At 42.5% G+C, this 18411-nt stretch overlaps 1 protein-coding gene across 1 annotated transcript in view; it reads right to left on the reverse strand.

Moving 5' to 3' along the window:
* ANK1 (ankyrin 1) overlaps nucleotides 1–18411 on the reverse strand; it is a 348995-nt gene that overhangs the window by 42093 nt on the left and 288491 nt on the right. The window contains exons 18-27 of the mRNA XM_042783661.1: nucleotides 17615–17713; nucleotides 15596–15694; nucleotides 15261–15359; nucleotides 7521–7613; nucleotides 7008–7080; nucleotides 5962–5985; nucleotides 4957–5053; nucleotides 3712–3790; nucleotides 1206–1303; nucleotides 884–1108 (exon numbers count right to left, since the gene is read on the reverse strand). Of these exons, the coding sequence (XP_042639595.1) occupies nucleotides 884–1108; nucleotides 1206–1303; nucleotides 3712–3790; nucleotides 4957–5053; nucleotides 5962–5985; nucleotides 7008–7080; nucleotides 7521–7613; nucleotides 15261–15359; nucleotides 15596–15694; nucleotides 17615–17713 (986 nt within the window). The remainder of the gene's footprint in view (nucleotides 1–883; nucleotides 1109–1205; nucleotides 1304–3711; nucleotides 3791–4956; nucleotides 5054–5961; nucleotides 5986–7007; nucleotides 7081–7520; nucleotides 7614–15260; nucleotides 15360–15595; nucleotides 15695–17614; nucleotides 17714–18411) is intronic.

The following is an 18411-nucleotide window of genomic DNA, read 5'->3' on the forward strand; positions in this document are numbered from 1 at the left end:
GCAAACAAAGCTGCCTTGGCCCTGATTCTGGGAACCTATCTGACACCCTTAGACAGATAAGCTAACCTCTCCAAGCCTCAGCTTCCTCATCCATAAATGGGGCTAATACCATTTATTGTAGGACAACTTTGAGAGTCACATTTAAAAAGTGAAAGCACTCTGTAGGCTGCTTTACAAACACAGAGGTGGGATAGGAGGGTGGACAGAGGTGGGATGGCAGGGTCCCTGGTTAAGACCTGCCTGGAATGCTACACCCCACAGTAGTTGAAGGGTAAAAACATTCCAAGGAGAACTCTGGTTTACTGCAGAAAAGGTGAGGACGATTCAGCCTCGAACAGCCATTAATCTTGTCTTAGGGGCACCACTGCAGGGGCTACCTTCTAGTAAGACTATTTTGTCACTGTTGCTAGGTGCCATTGAGTCAGCTTGGACTCACAGCAACCCTATGTACAACAATGAAACACTGCCCGGTCCTGTGCCACCCTCACAATCCTTGCTATAGCTGAGCCCATCAGTGCAGCCACTGTGTCAATCCATCTGGTTGATGGCCATCTCTAGTGTTAAATAACCTCTTAGGAGCCTCCCAAGTAACACTGTCTTCTACTCTATTTCTACCTTATAGTGTCACAGCAAGATGTGAGGGTTTTAAGCTCCCTCAGGATATGAACTCTCTAGTGTATCTAGGAAAAGGTGGTGAAAGGGGAATAAAGCTCCCAGTCTACTTCCCTGTCCATGACAGTGGAAGAGTAAGGCCGTGTGGGGTTTCAGGGCTCACCTCTCCCTCTGCCCCTGTGTTAGTGGGGCAGCAGGAATGGGACCTGTAGGGAAGGAATGGTTTGGAGTACATCTTGCACATGCATACCTAGTGAGACCAACCTCTCACCTCAAGAATTGGGCCCCTGTGGGCCCCAGTGCAATGATCCTGCTGGCCAGGCCCTCCTCCTCGGCCAGTGGGGGTGGTGTGCTCAACTTCTGGGGTTTGACCAGGCGGCAGGTGATGCGTGTGGGTGCAGCGCAGGTCCGAGGTGGGATCACCACCCTCAGGCCATTGTGGCGACTTCCTCTCATGGAACCTCCCCGGGCATCAACCATGAAGCTCACCAAAAACCTAGGAGTGCAGACAGATCCATTTGGGGCTTCTACACAGACCATCTGAGACAAGGAGGGTGAGTGGTCCAAAGTCTTGCACCTGTGTGGTGACTCACCCTGTGTGGACTGGGCTGGCCACCGGGCTGATGTTGTCTGAGGTCTCTGTGGCGGGGCTGCTGGGGATGAGTGAATCTTCATCATATTCTTTAGATGCCTGGGGAGGAGAGAAAAGGTCCTTTTGTCCTTTCACCTTCTGGGCCGCAAGTGCTGGTCTCAGGCCAGTTGGGTATTGTGCCAGGGCTGAGGAGGCTTAGGAGCATCTCATTGCCAGAGACCAAGTGATCCAATGGAGAAATTACTCCCTCACACTAATTCACTAACATTCCCATGACAGGACACTCCTAGAGTCTAAAAGAGAGCACATCCTATCATCATTGCCTCTCCTTGGCTTATGATCCAGGGAGAGGTCTTTGAATCTTTATTTGGAAGAGATGGAGCAAGTCCACACTCTTAAGTCTGGCCTTTGGGTCCCATACCCACTGTACACACTTGCTGATCCTTTCTCCATATATACCCCACTATGAAGCCTCTGCTCTCAGCAGATTGGTTTTCTCCCTAAAGTTGGCATTAAAACACCTGGGTTTGAATCCCTGCACCATCACCTATGAGCTTTTTACCTTTGAGTAAGCTACTTATGGAGTCCCTGGTGTGTGTGTGTGTACAAAATGCAGCTTGGTTGCTAACCAAAAGGGTGGTAATTCAAGTCTACCCAGAGGCTCCTTGGAAGAAAGGCCTAGCAATGGACTTGTGAAAAATCAGCCATTGAAAACCCCAGGGAGCATGGTTCTACTCTGACACAAAATGGAGTTGCCATCAGTCAGAATCAATTTGATGGTGACTGCTTTTTTTTAAGCTACTTATCCCGTAGGAACTTGAGATACATGAGGTGAACAAAACAAAACCCTTGTCCTGGCGGAGTTTTCCATTTCTTCACCTGTAAAATGGGAAGTTTCCTACTTCACTGTAACATTGAAAATACAGGAATGTGGTACAGGGTCTTGTACCTCAGGACTCATGAAAGCCAGCAGGGCCTGAATCTGGTCCTGGTACCTTCCAGGTTTGTTCTCCACTCTGCTATTGTTCACACTTTACAGCATGCCCTTATTCTTCTCCTCAGCTAGTCCAATCCTATCCATTTTGGATGTCTCACTGACTCCATGAATCCTTCCTATTGACTCTGAACTCCCTTCTCTGAATTCTTATGAGAACTCACATCATACAATTGAATACTTCATTATTCACCATCCTGTATTCTTTTCTAACTGGTTTGATGTAACTGAGTCCACTCTTCCCACTTAGACTATAAGTTCATATGTATCCAAATAATAAATTTTCTAGCCCTCCCCTTTTTCAGATAGACTCTAGCCCCATACAGGATGCATAGTAAGACCTGCTGACCTGAGTTAAGGACTTAAGCAAAGAGTTGGAGAAAATGGCTTGATCAAGGAACAATATGACACAGGTCCACCTGGTTGGGTTCTTCTCAATTTCATTGGCAGGGCATCCAGAGAATATGCCCCAGCAGTAACAGGGCCATACTTGACCATATCTCCCAAATGCCACCCAGTGACACCAACATTGTTCATGATGATATGTCCTTACATGGGATGGTTGATCAGACAGCTCCAAAGCTAGCTTATCTCATGTGCCATTTATGGATCCAGGGCTGTACCCCCTGCTTTCAGACCTACACTCCTTTGGTGACAAGGAAGAAACCAGTTTTAACTAGCAAATTAGCTTCCTGGTTCAGCTACCAGCCTTACAGCAGTTACATCCAACCTTTTGGGAATTATAACATCATACTGCTTTCTTTTTCCCCTAATAAAAGTCCCTTACCCTGGAGAAAAGTGCCAGATGGAATAACATTAAACTAGAGGAAATTAAACTGTTTTAAAACATTCTTTTTTGTATGTGTGTGAGAAATTTGGGTGGCATCCTGGGAAGCCACAATATAGGGTACTAGAATGAATAATACCCCACATTTGGAAGAACTCACTGATATTTTTATGTCTGTATTGGCCTTATAAACCCCTATTAACTCCCTGAGTGAGCCAAGGCAGAAACTGTTCACTTTTTACAGATGTGAAAGAGACTCAAAGATAGTATATGGCTTGCCCAGAGCTTCACAGAGTGGGTGTTGGCTGTAGCCGGAGCTGGCCTCTGGCTTCACTATACCCGCCCCAGGTTCGATTTTCTCCCCAGCACCATGACCCGCAGTCTCCTTCATGTGCAGGAAGCAGGTGCTTAGGGGTTTTGGTTGTGAAAACATAGGCTTCAGAGTCAGCAGTTCTGGTGTCAGTTCTCAGCTTCACTAGACTAAGTTAATGATTTTTCACATACCCCTGACACTCATATGGGTAATGTCTGGGATAATAATAATTGTGGAGATAGCACTGGGGGCTACATGAAACACATGTAATCATGGATCTGAAGGGACTTTGTAAATGCTAAAAGCTTTTTAATTTTTCATTCCTACTGTTGCACTATGGGTCATCTCAAACAATCCTAGTCTTGGGGCACTCACTCTCTGCAAATGGAAAAAAGAGAAATAATGCTCCTTACCTGCTCTGGCTCTTCAGATCTGATCACCACTGTCTCAGGTGTGACACAAGGAATCCTTGGGATGGCCGGAGATTCCACCCTGTATGCCAACATTGGGAAATCAAAGGGGTGACCCTTCTAAGTGGTTCCTTATCTTTCATGGAAGGCCTACATGAAATACTTCTGTACCCCATAAAAATCTGTCCAATTGCAAGTCCCTCTCCTCATTCTGAGCCGCCAACCCCATTAATATGTGCAGCACAATTGTCCCTCTTCCATATGCTGGTTATCCTCTTCACCGCCTCCCCTTTTCCTTCTTCTTTGCCTCCCCAGAGCCTAAAAACCATTCAAGACTTAGCTGAAGGATCTGCCTCCTCAATGAAGTAGTCTCCCAATTAGTCTTACCCCCACTGATCACTTTTTCTCTATAGCCCTAGAGCCCTTGTTGATGGAACCCTCACTCTGGCTGTAGTAATACACTATCCTGCCTTGCTATGTGATCACTTTGTGTGTATTTCAGTTCTATCAAATGAATGTCTAAGTTCCTTGTGGTCAGGGTCCAAGTCTTATATTTCTTTCCAACAGATATTCAGATAATGCTAATTAATTAAATATCCTTATAGCTCCACTTCCTTCTTTGACTAGAATGATTTTGTATAAGCCATGGAACTAAGCTGGCATGCTTCTGCCTTTACAAAGTTGAAGATTTTAGATATATTCATAAAATATCCCTGTGTGCAAATGTACCCCACCCCCATGGTATAAATCTCAACAATCATGGGGAGAAATGAGAAAGGTATTCCCAGTAGACACAAGTCCTTGCTGGGTTTTTCCTAATGTAGCTCATGAACAGAGGAATGTGGTCAGTGTTTAATCTTTGCTTGGCAACCATTTCTAGTGTGAATCTTCCGCGATGGAACTTTCTGGTGAGAAGCTGAGAGCACATGAGAGTGAGAGAGGGTGTGAATATGTGACCGTGAGAGAGGGGAGGAGAAAAGGTGGGAGTGAGGGATGGGAAGAAGGGAAAAGATGCTCCCAGGCAGCCCACTGTCAGGTAGGCATCAGTGTGCCCTCTCTGCAGTCCAGGAACAAAGCCAGCCCATCCTGTTGCAAATCTGGACCTGTGGTCCAACCAACCCAGCATTCTGTCTTGGTCAGAGCCACACCCAGGGCCTAGCCTTCTTGCTACTTTTCCTGGCTTTGGAAACCTTCTACTTTGAGTTCTGGGGTTAAACTTTGGCTGTGCATTATGTGAGCACTTCTTACACTTGGTCTAGCTTAGGCACAAATTCCAGCAGCTCTTTCTCTTCATCTGCATCCCTGGAATCCTGCTTCTCAGCTTTGGAGCCAACAAGTTCTTCCCCTGGAACCACATAAGTTTAAGTGAGTGATGGAATGGAGAGAGTAGATTGCCTCTTTCTTTCTTTTTTCTTTAAAGTGTTTTTCCTGGTCCTCCTCTCAATGTTTGCACACCTGAGGAGTGGAGGAAGGTCTCTGACACACAAAAGGGATCATTAGCAATGACCTTGACCAGTCCTGTTCCTCCAGCCCTGGCATATAGAATGGGGCAGCCAACTCCTAACATCTTAGTTTGTACCAGGCTTTGTAGAAGGAAAAAAAATACAGCCAGGAAGAACTTTCTTAGCTTAACAAGTTCTACTTTCAAACAGCCCTTCTCGGGTGTCCAGAGACACCAAAGAAAGTTGTTACTGTTCTTTTAAGGACTAACTACAATGGAACTGAAACCATTCATTTTGAAGAGATACAAGATTTTTTTTTTTTTTTTTTCTAATCATAGCAGCTAAAACCTCATTATTTCCTAAACTCATTACAAAGAGGTTCAAATTGGTGAACCCCATATGGGTGAATCAGCTGTTTGCAACCCCGACTGCCTCTTTGTCTCTCCCTGCTTGAACTGGAGCTGGAGCCTGGGCCCTTGACCTTGCACTGTCATTCACTGTCACTTAGCAGTGAGTTTTCTGGCTTTGTGGTCTGGAGCTGACAGAATGAAATAACAACAGCTCATGCAGTTATTATCACAAACACAGCAGCATGGGCACGAACACAGAGATGGACAGGCAGGAATGACCTGCCAGGACATGGATCTTATGGTTATAAGTTTCCTATTGTTGTTAAGCTCCCGCTCCGGTAGCTTTAGCCATCAGAGGAGGGTGGAAAGCAGGAATGGATTAGTGAGTGAGAGCTTGGATTGCTTAGGGTGAAATGCACTCTGGTGAAAAAGGACCACAGGGAACAGAAAGCGTTTCATACCCATAATAGTTATATGAGCAGTTCCTGGAAAGCAAAGAAGAGCCAAGTTTAAGGAAGGACAGGACTGAAGTCAGTCAAAGCAAGAGGCATATTATCAAGGGGCACACAAAGGGAGCTTTCGTCATCTACTTGACAAAGTTATACAACCATTGAACTACAGAGACAGAATGGACCATAAAGAAAACCCAATTCAACCCCACCATTTTACATTGTGATGGTCCCCTTCAAACGTAAGTAAGGAAATAAGGCTTATTTGGGGCACGAAAAATACTAATTAAGTAGGGAAATAAGGCTTATTTGGGGCATGAAAAATGCTAAAAGTACTCTGTTGTTCATAGATGTTGAAACTCAAGTAACTCCATAATAATAGATATACACAAAATCTTATTGACATACTGGGGTCAGAAGAGTAGCTTATTAAAAGAAATTCTCACAGATTTTAATTAATCAGTTTGTTAGGAAAGCACCAGCCAGAAGTTTATTACAGTTCCTCACAGCAATGAGAATTGATCTGAGTAGAAATTTATGCCAGTTTGACACAGATGTCAAATATATTTACCAAAAAGAAAACCAACCAAACTCACTGCTGTCGAGTCATATCTGACTCATAGCAACCCCTCCTTGGGTTTCCGAGGCAGTATCACTACAGAAGTAGACTACTCAACCTTCCTTCCGAGGAGTGGCTGGTGGGTTTCAACCACCAGCCTTCTGGTTAGCAGTAAGATGCCTTAAGTGTTACACCACCAGAGCTCCTTTTTTCGTTTAAATATATGTACACACATAGCTATTTATGAAATTTCATAGGTTTTATAGTTTAATTTGACATGCAAAGTTTCCTTCTCCTAAAATTATATTAAAGGAGTATTTTTGATAACAGACAACATGTTTTAAAAAGTGGCAATCTCCAAGTTCAATTCAGGTCCACACAACTTGGATGTGTCATGGGAACCCTTGAATGCAACAATGTGGGTATTAGAAAGCCACTCAGTGAGTGCTCAGAGCCCCATCTTTTCCCTTCAGCCTGAGATCCTTATTCCAGACTTTACCTTCATCTTCAGAGACATCCAGAATCTCATCTACTGTCTCAGGGAAACTCATCCGGTGCTTGTCACTGACTAACTAAAATAGGAAGAAGAAGAAAATTCAATCCAAATAGAACACTGGGCCCTTTCACCAACACAGCAGTTACTTGGTTACAGTTGTGGAGACTGGAGAGGGCATGGAAAAGGAGACTGATCCCAAATGGAGAAAACCAAAGCTAAGAGGCTCTCAGCCTGGAAATGGATGTGTGGCAGGCACCATGAGGAGGATAAGCAGGGAATTTCAGCTCTCCATTCCATCACCTCTTCCCCAAACCCCACATTGCTGCTGGCTCCTTAGATATGGTCTCATCCCCAATACCTCAGGCCACTAGGTGGCAGCACAACTTCACCTGATGGAATGGGAACAATCTTCCCCACCCAGAGAACTCATTCCACTTTGGGGAGGTTAATCCATAGGAACGCCCTGTGAGTCGGCTGTGTGTTTGGGAGGGAAGTGATGGGGAGAAGCAGACATACCACCACACTTGTTTCATCCGTGACAACCTTCAGCACGTCGGTTACAGAAATGTAGCCCAGGCGTTTGGCTATGGCCAGAGGGGTGGTTCCATTCTGGGAAGAACAATAGAGACAAAATGAGATTATACGAGGAAATCAAGTCTGAGATGTAAGCCCTGCCTCATTTGTACATAGACAAGCTCATGTTCTAATTGTTCATAAGGGACTAAGTGGATAGACTCTGATTTGGAGCCAAGAACAAGATCCCTGCACATGTGTGAGTCTAGATGTGTGTTAGTGGCAAAGCTTCCAAAGGAAAAGGGTGTGGGAGAAGAATGGCAGTGGTATTTTAAATGTGTAGCATTGAGTATGAGGGCCTTGAAATGAGAACAAGGGAAAATATTACCAGGACAGGTCAAGAAATGCCAAGAGGGAACCAACTGGGAAAGAATGGATCAGGAAGCTATTACATGCAATTTTAAGAATGCCAGTGTGTAGAGCAGTGCTCCTTCCAAAGATCAGTTCTCTGGTTATCAGTAACTCATCATTATTGTTGATGTTAGCTGCTGTTGAGTCAGCCCCTGACTCATGGTGATCTCATGTACAACAGGATCAAACTGTTATGAGCCATATAAGATTTTCATTGGCTGATTTTCAAAATTGGATTGCCATATCTTCCTTATCCCATCTTAGTCTAGAAGTTCCCTTGAAATCTGTTCAGCATCATAGCAACATACAAACCTCTACTGACAAATGGGGAGTGCATATGCTTGAGGTGCATTGGCCTGGAATCAGGCCTGGGTCTCCCCCATGAAAGGTGAGAATTCTACCACTGGAACCACCATTGCCCTCATTAAAATAATCCATATACTTTAACTGGTAGCTCTGGTGGTTAGGTCCCTAAGGCATTTGACTACTAACTAGAAGACTGGTGGTTCAAACCCATCAGCCCCTCCTCAGAAGGAAGACTGGGCAATCTATTTCCATAGAGATACCACCTCAAAAACCCAAGGAGGGGTTGCTATGAGTTGGATTTGACTCAACGGCGGTGAGTTTATATTTCAATTAATGGGAATCAAGCCAAACAAAAATCACAAGTAACCAAAACGAGGGCAAGTTTATATTTTTTACTCTGAGTTTAAGAGAAAGTTGTTAAGTTGGTTGAGTCGGTTCTGACTCAGAGTGATCCCATCTACAACAGAATGAAAAACTGCCCTGTCCTACACCATCCTCACAACCATTGCTATATTTGAGCCCATTGTTGAAGCGACTGTGTCAATACAACTTGTTGGGGTTCTTCCTCTTTTTAACTGACCCTCTACTTTACCAAGTGCGGTGTCTCTAGAGACTTGTCCTTGATGATCACATGCCCAAACTAAGTGAGATGAAGTCTCACCATCCTTGCTTCTAAGGAACATTCAGATTATACTTCTTCCAAAACAGATTTGTTTATTCTTTTCACGTTCAATGGGTATATTCAGTATTCTTCGCTAATACCATAATTCAAATGCATCAGTTCTTCAGTCTTCCTTTTTTCATAAACATGAAAAATTCTTGCAGCTTTTGCATGCCTGTGAGGTAACTGAAAATACCATGGCTTAGGTCAGGCACACCTTAGTCCTCAAAGTGACATTTTTGCTTTTTAACACTTTAAGGAGGTCTTTTGAAGCAGATTTGCCTAATGAAATATGTCATTTGATTTCTTGACTACTCTTTCTATGAGCACTGTTTGTGGATTCAAATAAAATGAAATCCTTGACTATTTCAGTATTTTCTCTGTTTACCATGATGTTGCTTATTAATTCAGTGTGAGGATTTTCATTTATTTATTTTTTATTTTGATGTTGAGGTGTAATCCATACTGAAGGCTGTAGTCTTTGATTTTCATCAGTAAGTGCTTCAAGTTCTCTTCACTCTCAGCAAGCAAAGCTTTGTCATCTGCATATCATAGGTTTTTAGTGAGTCTTTTTCCAACCCTAATGTGACATTCTTCTTCTTATAGTCTGCTTCTCAGATTATTTGCTCAGCATAAAGATTGAATATGTATGGTGAAAGGATACAATCCTGATACATATCTTTCCTGATTTTAAACCATGCAGTTTTCTCTTATTTTGTTCAAACAAGGGAATGTACAATCTATGTACAGTTTCCTCATGAACATAATGAAACATTCTGGAATTTCTATTCTTGGAAATGTTATCCGTGATTTATTATGACTCATATAGTTGAATGCCCTTGCATAGTCACTAAAACACAGTGTTCTGGTTACCTAGTGCTGCTCTGACAGGAATATACCACAAATGGGATGCTTGAACAAACAAGAGTTTATTCTCTTACAGTTCAAGAGGCTTTAAGTCCAAGTTCAAAGTGTCAGGCTCTAGGGGCTGTGTGAAAGCCCCTTGACCTTGGGCTTCAGCTCTGCCTCTTGCTCCTGGCCCACTGAAGCTAGAGGCATGTCTTCACTCAGGCAGCTACTGGCTGCTGAGGCTAACAAGCCCAAGGTCGACAAATAAAATGGCATAATCCTGATGCTACCAAACCACATGGAAGACCATTAACTTAAGTCCATTGAAAGTCCCAAGATCAGCAGAGCATGGTAGGCTGCTGAACAATGACACAGCTACATGCAGGGTCCAAGCATACCATAAGCTAGAGATCATTCCCCAAGGTTTCTGCTTATATACCGGAAGGAGACCACATTTCCCAAGGCAGCTACTCAGCTGCTTCCAATAAATTCCACCATGGAGTTGATTACCAGTCTCATCATGGGCAATACTACATCCAGCTGCCCAGCCACTCAACCAGGCGCAACCAAGTTGACACACAAACTGAATTACCACACACAGGGAAATATTTTTCTGGTATTCTTTGCTCTCAGCCAAGATCCATCTCACATCAGCAGTGATATTCTTCATTCCACATACTGTTCTGATTCCAGCTTAAACTTCTGGCAGTTCCCTGTTGATGTAATGCTGCAACCATTTTTAAATTATCTTCAGAAAAATTTTCCTTGTTTATGATATTAATGATATTGTTTGATAATTTCTGCATTCCATTAGATCACTTCTCTTTGGATTGGGCACATATATGAATCTCTGCCAGTCAGCTGGCCAAGTAGTTGTTTTCCAAATTTCTTGGCATAGATCAGTGAGTACTTCTAGCATTTCATCCATTTGTTGAAACAGCTCAATTGGTATTCTGTCAATTCCTAGAGGCTTGTTTTTCACCCAATGTCTTCAGTGCAGCTTGAACTTCTTTCAGTACTGTTGGTTCATAACCATATGTTGCCTCCTGAAATGACTGAAAATTGACCAATTCTCTTTGGGATAGTGACTGCATATCCTTCCATTTTCTTTTGATGCTTCCTGCATCATTCATTATAGAATCTTTAAATATTGCATCTCAAGGCTTGATTTTTTTTCTTCAGTTCTTTCAGCTTGAGAACTGCCTAGAGTGTTCTTCCCTTTTGGTTTTCTAACTCCAGGTCTTTGCAGGTTTTATTTTAATTCTTTACTTTGTCTTCTTCAGCTGCCCTTTAAGATCTTCTGTTCAGCTCTTTTACTTCATTTCTTTCATTCACTTAAGCTACTCTACATTCAAGAACAAGTTTCAGAGTCTCTTCTGACATCCATTTTGGTCTCTCTTTTTTTTTCTTGTCATTTTAAGGATGTTTGCTTTCTTCATGTATGATGTCTTTGATGTCATCCCACAGTTTGTCTGGTCTTCAGTCATGAGTCAAATCTATTCTTGAGATGGTCTCTAAATTCAGTTAGGCATACAAGGTTATACTTTGACTTATTTTAATTTTCTTCAGCTTCAACTTGAATATGCGCAATTGATTGTTTCAAGTCAGCCCCTGGCCTTGTTTTGTCTGATAATATTGAGCTTCTCCATTATCTCTTTTCACAGATATAGTCAATTTAATTCCTGGATGTTCCATCTGGCAAGGTACACATGTATAGTCATCATTTGTGTTGTTGAAAAAGGTATTCCAATGAATAAGTCATTGGTCTTGCAAAATTCTGTCATGTGATCTCTGGCATCATTTCTAACACTAAGGCCATATATTCCAACTACTAATCCTCTGTTTTCAATGTTTGCATTCCAGTCACTGGGAATTATCAATTCATCTTGAATGTTATTGTTGTTAGGTGCCAACTAGTCGATTCTGACACATGATAACCCTATGGACAGCAGCATGAAACACTGCCTGGTCCTGCCCCATCCTCACAGTCCCTGATATGCTTGAGCCCATCATTGCAGCCACTGTGTCAATCCATCTCATTGAGGACCTTCCCCTTTTTCTCGTGACTCTCCACTTTACCAAACATGATGTCCTTCTCCAGGGAATGGTTCCTTCTGTCCACATGACCAAAGTAGGTGAGGGGAAGTATGGCCATTCTAACTTCCAAGGAACATTCTAACTGCATTTCTTCCAGGGTAGATTTGTTCGTTCTTCTGGCAGTCCATAGTACTTTCAGTATTCTTTGCCAACACCACAATTCAAAGGCATTAACTCTTCTGTCTTCCTATTCCTATTGTCCAGCTTTCACACACAAATGAGGTGATTGAAAACACCATGGCATGGGTTAGGCACACCTTAGTCTTCAAAGTGACATCTTTGCTCTTTAACACTTTAAAGAGGTCTTTTTCAGCAGATTTGCCCAGTACAATACAAAATCTAATTTCTTGACTGCTGCTTCCATGGGTGTTAATTGTGGATCCAAGTAAAATGAAATCCTTGACAACTTCAATCTTTTCTCCATTTCTCTTCACTATCAGCAAGCAAGGTTGTGTCATATGCATATTACAGGTAATTGATGAGTCTTCCTCATCCGTGTTCTTCTTCAGATAGTCCAGCTTCTCAAATTACTTGCTCAGCATACAGATTGAATAAGTATGATGAAAGGATACAATCCTGTGGTAGTTATGTTGTGTGTCAACTTGGCTAGGCCTGGTTGAGTGGCCGGGAAGCTGGTGGTAGTTAATCCCCATGATGAGACTGGCAATCAACTCCATGGTGGGATCTACTACAAGCAGCTGAGTAGCTGCCTTTGGGATGTGGTCTGCTTCCTGTATGTAAGAAGAAGCCTTGGGAATGGTTTCTAGCATATGGACCCTGCGTGTAGCTGTGTCATTGTTCAGCAGCCTGCCATGCTCTGCTGACCTTGGGACTTAATGAACTTGAATTAATGGCCTGCCATGTGGTTTGGTAACATCGGGACTGTGCCTTTTTACTTGTCAACCATGGGCTTCTCAGCTTCAGCAGCCAACAGCTGTCTGAGTGAAGAAACGCCTCTAGCTCCAATGGGTCAGGAGCAGGAGGCAAAGCTGGACCTCAAGGTTGAGGGGCTTTCACCCAGCCCCTAGACACTGGCACTTTGAACTTGGACCTAAAGCCTCCCAACTGTAAGAATAAACTCCTGTTTGTTAAGGCCATCCCATTTGTGGTATGTATTCTTGTCAGAGTGGCACTAGGTAACCAGCACAAACCCTGACCCACTCCCTTCCTGATTTTAAACCATGCAGTATTTCTTGTTCTGTTTGAACAACAGCCTCTTGGTCTACGTACAGGCTCCTCATGAGCATAATTAAGTGTTCTGGAATTCTCATTCTTAGAAATGTTATCCATAAATTGTTATGAACCACACAGTTGAATGCCTTTGTGCAGTCGCTAAAACAGAAATAAACATTTTTCTGGTATTCTTTGCTTTCAGCCAAGATTTATCTAACATCAGCAATGATATTCTTCATTCTACATCTTCTTCTGAATCCAGCTTGAATTTCTGGCAGTTCCCTGTCGATGTACTGCTGCAACTATTTTTTAATTATCTTCAGCAAAATTTTTCTTGTGTGTGATATTAATGGCATCATTAGATACTTTCTGCATTCTGTTAGATCACTTTTCTTTGGAATGGGCACATATATGCATTTCTTCTAGACAGCCATTCAAGTAGCTGTCTTCCATATTTCTTGGCATAAACAAGTAAGCACCTCCAGTAATGCATCCATTTGTGGAAACAGTTTAATGGGTATTCTATCAATTTCTGGAGTCCTGTTTTTTGCCAATTTCTTCAGTGCAGCTTGGACTTCTTCCTTTAATATCATTGGGTCTTGGTCAAATGCTACCTCCTAAAACGACTGAACATTGACCAATTTTTTTTATATTTTAATTTTTATTGTGATTTGGGTGAAAGTTTACAGAGCAAATTCATTTTCCATACATTAATTCACATACACTTTGTCTCATGGCAGACCAATTTTTTTTTTGATACAATGACTTTGTGTATTCCTTCCATCTTCTTTTGATGCTTCCTGCAGCATTCAATATTCTGAAAACCTTATGAATCTTGAATGTATGTTTGATCAATTTCCAACTGCAGAAACTAGTAAAAGCCTTTAATATCTTCATCTTTGGCATTAGTGGTTTGTATGTAAATTTGAATAATAGTTGTACTAATGGTCTTCTTTGGAGGCAGGTGGATATTATCCTATCACTGATAGTGTGGTACTTCAGGACAGATCTTGTAATGTTCTTTTTCATGATGAATGCAACACTATTTCTCTTTGATTTGTCATTCCCCAAATAGTAGAACATATAACTGTCTGATTCACAATGGCCAACACCAGTCCATTTCAACTCATTAGTACCTAGGATATTGATCTTTATGTGTTTCCTTTCATTTCCCCACTTCCAATTTTCCTTGATTCATCCTTTGTACCTTCCATGCTCCAAATGGCTGTTTGCAGCTATTTCTTGTCATTTTAAGTTGTGTCGCATCAGCAAATGAATGTCCCCAAAGTTTTAATTCATCCATGTCATAAGGTTGACTCTACTTTGAAGAAGCAGCTCCTCTCAGTCATATTTTGAGTGCCTTCCACCCTGAGGGGCACAGCTTCCGCCATTACAGCAACACCCAAGCACCAGAGTACAACAAACTGACAGACAAGTGGTAGTTAAGAGAAAGAACTATGTGAAAATAAATTGCTATTGATTTTTTTTTTTTAATTCTCTAGTGCTAAGATGTTTCCCAGCCACTCCTCAGGAAGAAGGTTGAGCTCTACTTCAGTAGTGATACCGCCTCGGAAACCCAAGGAGGGGCAGCTATGAGTTGGGTCCGACTCCACGGCACACACCAACAACAACAAGATGTTTCTTAGGATCCGCACAGATTCAGCCCCATCCACAGTTATGATTTCAGCAATCACATCAACAATCAAGGGTATACATACTTTCAATGCTGGAAACAGCTATGGAGATAATCTAATAAAACCTCCACATTTTAAGATGAGAAAAATCATACAGAACAATGATCACAGATGTTGGTAAGGATAATCCTTAGGACTCCAAAGGATCACGAACCATCAAAGATACTTAATTTTGTTCATTTGTACTATACTTGAAGCAGTCTTATAGAATTTATAAAGGGATTCAACAGGAAGATTTAAAGAAAACTAAAAGGAGGAGAGTAAATAAATGATGCTTCAAAGGATAACCTTCAGTTAACCTAAAAGAAAAACTGATCACACCACCATGCCCTTGGGCACCCCAAGAAGCTGTGACTTTATGGTCCTGCAGCCCCTTCCAACTCCCAGATACAGGGATAGAAGGACAGACTGAGTAAATACCTGGTCAAACTGGAAGTATAATTCAAGTCAAGTTATTTTTTATATCCAGTGAATCTCTACGGTTAATGGAAGTTTCACAGTGCTGTTCACGGAGATCAGTTTTCTGCAATCAGAAAACTAGTGGATACTCACCGAGCTGACCTCATTTGGCAAAGCACCATTTTTCAGAAGAAGAGTCACAATGTCTGTATGTCCTTGTTGGGCTGCCTGGTGCAAGGGACTGTATCCTAGCTATAAAGTGAAGCAGATGTTTTGGCAAGGTTAACTATTAGAGAAAGAACTCCCCACATACTACAGCACATCTATTGCACACAACGTTAAAAAAAATTCATATTCCATATTTCCTGTTTCAGGGTCAAAATTAAAATTGTGTCAGAGCCTCAAGTGTGCTCAAAGTTGCTTCTGACTGCATCCTGATTTGGCGTTTATGAATCATCAGCCTAGTTGGGTCTGAGCTGTCCCTGTACCTTGGTCTTGGCATTGACGTCAGCCTGGTGCTGTAGCAGAAACTTCACCAGTTTGATATTTCCATAATGACTGGCCACATGGAGTGGAGTGTAACCCATCTAAAAAACAAGAGATGAATGAATGAGATTTCACAAAAATAAGTCATTAAAAGAGGGAGACTGGACCGAACAACTTTTTGGAAGGTTGACATCTGCTATATGGTGTAAGCTGTATTGTTGTTGCCATCAGATACCACAGGCCTGGGAAGGTACAGGGTTTAGTTCCAGATAAGTGAAATTTGAGATGCTTGTGAGATATCCAGGTGGAGATGTCAAGTAGGCATTTGAGAAACTGATACTGAACCCTGCAGAGAGGTCTAGACTAGAGATGTAAATCTGGGATCTATCAGAAGATGGAAGAGCTTAAAACTTTGGAGATGAGTGAGGTTACTTAGGGAAAAGTGTAGAGAGAAAAAAGTTGGGCCTAAGTACTCAGACATTGAAAAGAGGTGGGAGGAAAACCAAGATAGTCCATGTTACAAAAGCCAAAGGACATTATTTCAAGGAGGAAGGAGCTATCAAGCCCTCTGTGGCTGAGAAGGCTGTGATGAGGACAGATGGTGGCATGGATGGACATCACTAACCCTAGCAAGAGCAGTCTCTTGTTCAATGCCACTGAGTCTATTTCAACTCCTAGTGACACTATGTGAGAGGAGATCTGCCCCACAAGGTTTTCTTGGCTGTAATCTTTATGGGAGTGGATTGATAGGTCTTTTCTCCCACAGAGAAGCTGGTGGATTCAAACCATCAACCTTTCTGTTAGCAACCAAGCACTTAAACTTTTGCACCACCAGGCCTCCTTGAAATGCTTTGTAGAAAACACCGAAAGACTGAATTACTTAGCTGTAGTGCAAGGCAATTTACAGGAACTCTTGTTGGAAACGAGTGGGCTTTGGGTATTTATTCTTCTAAGGAGCTAATTTTGCAGGAATCTGTCCTGTTTATTATTTTGCTATTCCGTGAGGGAGGCAAGCCAAGGATCTTCAAGCTCTTTCATCCTAGTATCCCTGGGGAGCTGGTGCCAGGTTCCAGAGACAACCTTAACATAGACCTTGCAAGCTAGGCCTTCACATACAGGAAACTCTGGGACCCTCAAGGGGGTTCTAACACCTAGTATAGTCTTTCAGGGTCAGGACCCAAAAAGACTAAACTGGGTCCACTAGAGAAGCTTCAAAGACCCAGAACATTCTCAGGTTCTAAACAGATTTCTATTGAAGCTGCAGACACTTAGTGATGAAAACAATTTCTAGTTTTTTACCTCAGGGAGATTCTTCAACACAACACTGTCTTTTCTTTTAATATGATAACACAATTGCCTTGTGGTAAAAAGGCTTCTTCCATGAAGCCTCCCTCATCAAATAGAAAAACTCTCCAGATCTTTTGGTTCCTCTCTTCTACCAGTTAGCACATTTCACTGTTCATTCCTGTCTCTTACAATCTTCTCCACACTAAACTGCAAATGCCTCAAGGACAGGTACCTCTGTGTGTGGTCCACATGATTATCCTCACACTGATGTCACATAGTTCCTTGCACACAGGGAGGTTCAAAGAAAGTTGAACTGAATTTACTTAAATGTTTAAATGACAGGGGCTGAGTTTTTGCATGAGTCCATAGAAGTCTAACATTTCAACATTATTGAGGAAAGATCTTGAAATCATAATCAAACAGTCCCTCCCCTCGGTTTCCCACTATAGAAGCTCAAAGGTCTAGCAAACATTTTAAAATTCCCAGTTGAAAAGTGAAATCATTAGGATTGGTTTCTGCAAATTCCACTCCCAGCATGAGGACATGGCAGTGAAAAATGCACTACTGGATTCAAAGCTGTGTGGGAGAGACCATTCTGATGTGTGAGGGGTACGATCACTAGGGAGGACCATGTGAGCAAAGACCAGGTGAACATGTGTGTGCACTGGGGGGAAGGCAGGGGGTGAAGAGTGGGGACACATATATAAGTTGAAGTGCAAAGCTGCCTGCCTTACCCGGGTGGTGGCATCCACTGTGACACCATGTTTGATCAGCACGTCTGCCACTGGAACGTGGCCTTCTTGTGCGACCAGATGGAGGGGAGTGAGTCCACTCTGGAAAGAAAAAGACGTCCATCACCTTCTATCCAGTGTAGAATTCCTGGCTACCATGAAAGTACTGAGAGAGCTGAACCTGGCTCTGTAGCCACCACTTTTGCCCAAGGTCAAAAAGCTTTCCCTCTGAGCCTCAATATCCTTATCTAAAAAATGAGATGGTTAAACCAGATCAGGGGTCAGTAACTTTGTCTATAAAGGGTCAGATTGTCAATCTTTCAGGCTTGTGTCTTTGTTGCAACTACCCAACTCTCCCACTGTAATGAGAAAGCACATTTATGGGTATGATAAATCAAAAAACCAAACTCACTGCCGTCGAGTCATACCCAACTCATAGCGACCCCTCTTTGGGTTTCCAAGGCGGTATCACTACGGAAGTAAATTGCCCAACCTTCCTTCCGAGGAGTGGCTGATGGGTTTGAAATGCCAGCCTTCCGGTTAGCAGTCAAATGCCTTAGGCACTACACTACCAGAGCTCCTATGGGTGTGACAGTGCTCCAATAAAACTTTATTTACACAAACAAGTGGAGGGCCATCCACCTAGTGTCTCAACTAGATTAACTTCCAACTGTAATTTCCCCCATTTCCATAATTCTAGCTGAACTTCAGAACCTTGGTTTCCTTATCTAGAAAATGGATATTATCACTGACCTATCTCAAAGACAAAGTAGAGGAGCATTTAAGATAAACCAAATGAA

This window comes from Orycteropus afer, unplaced genomic scaffold, assembly GCF_000298275.1.
Source record: "Orycteropus afer afer isolate SDZICR_OR568_19922 unplaced genomic scaffold, OryAfe1.0 scaffold00024, whole genome shotgun sequence".
In the NCBI taxonomy this organism is placed as follows: Eukaryota; Metazoa; Chordata; class Mammalia; order Tubulidentata; family Orycteropodidae; genus Orycteropus; species Orycteropus afer.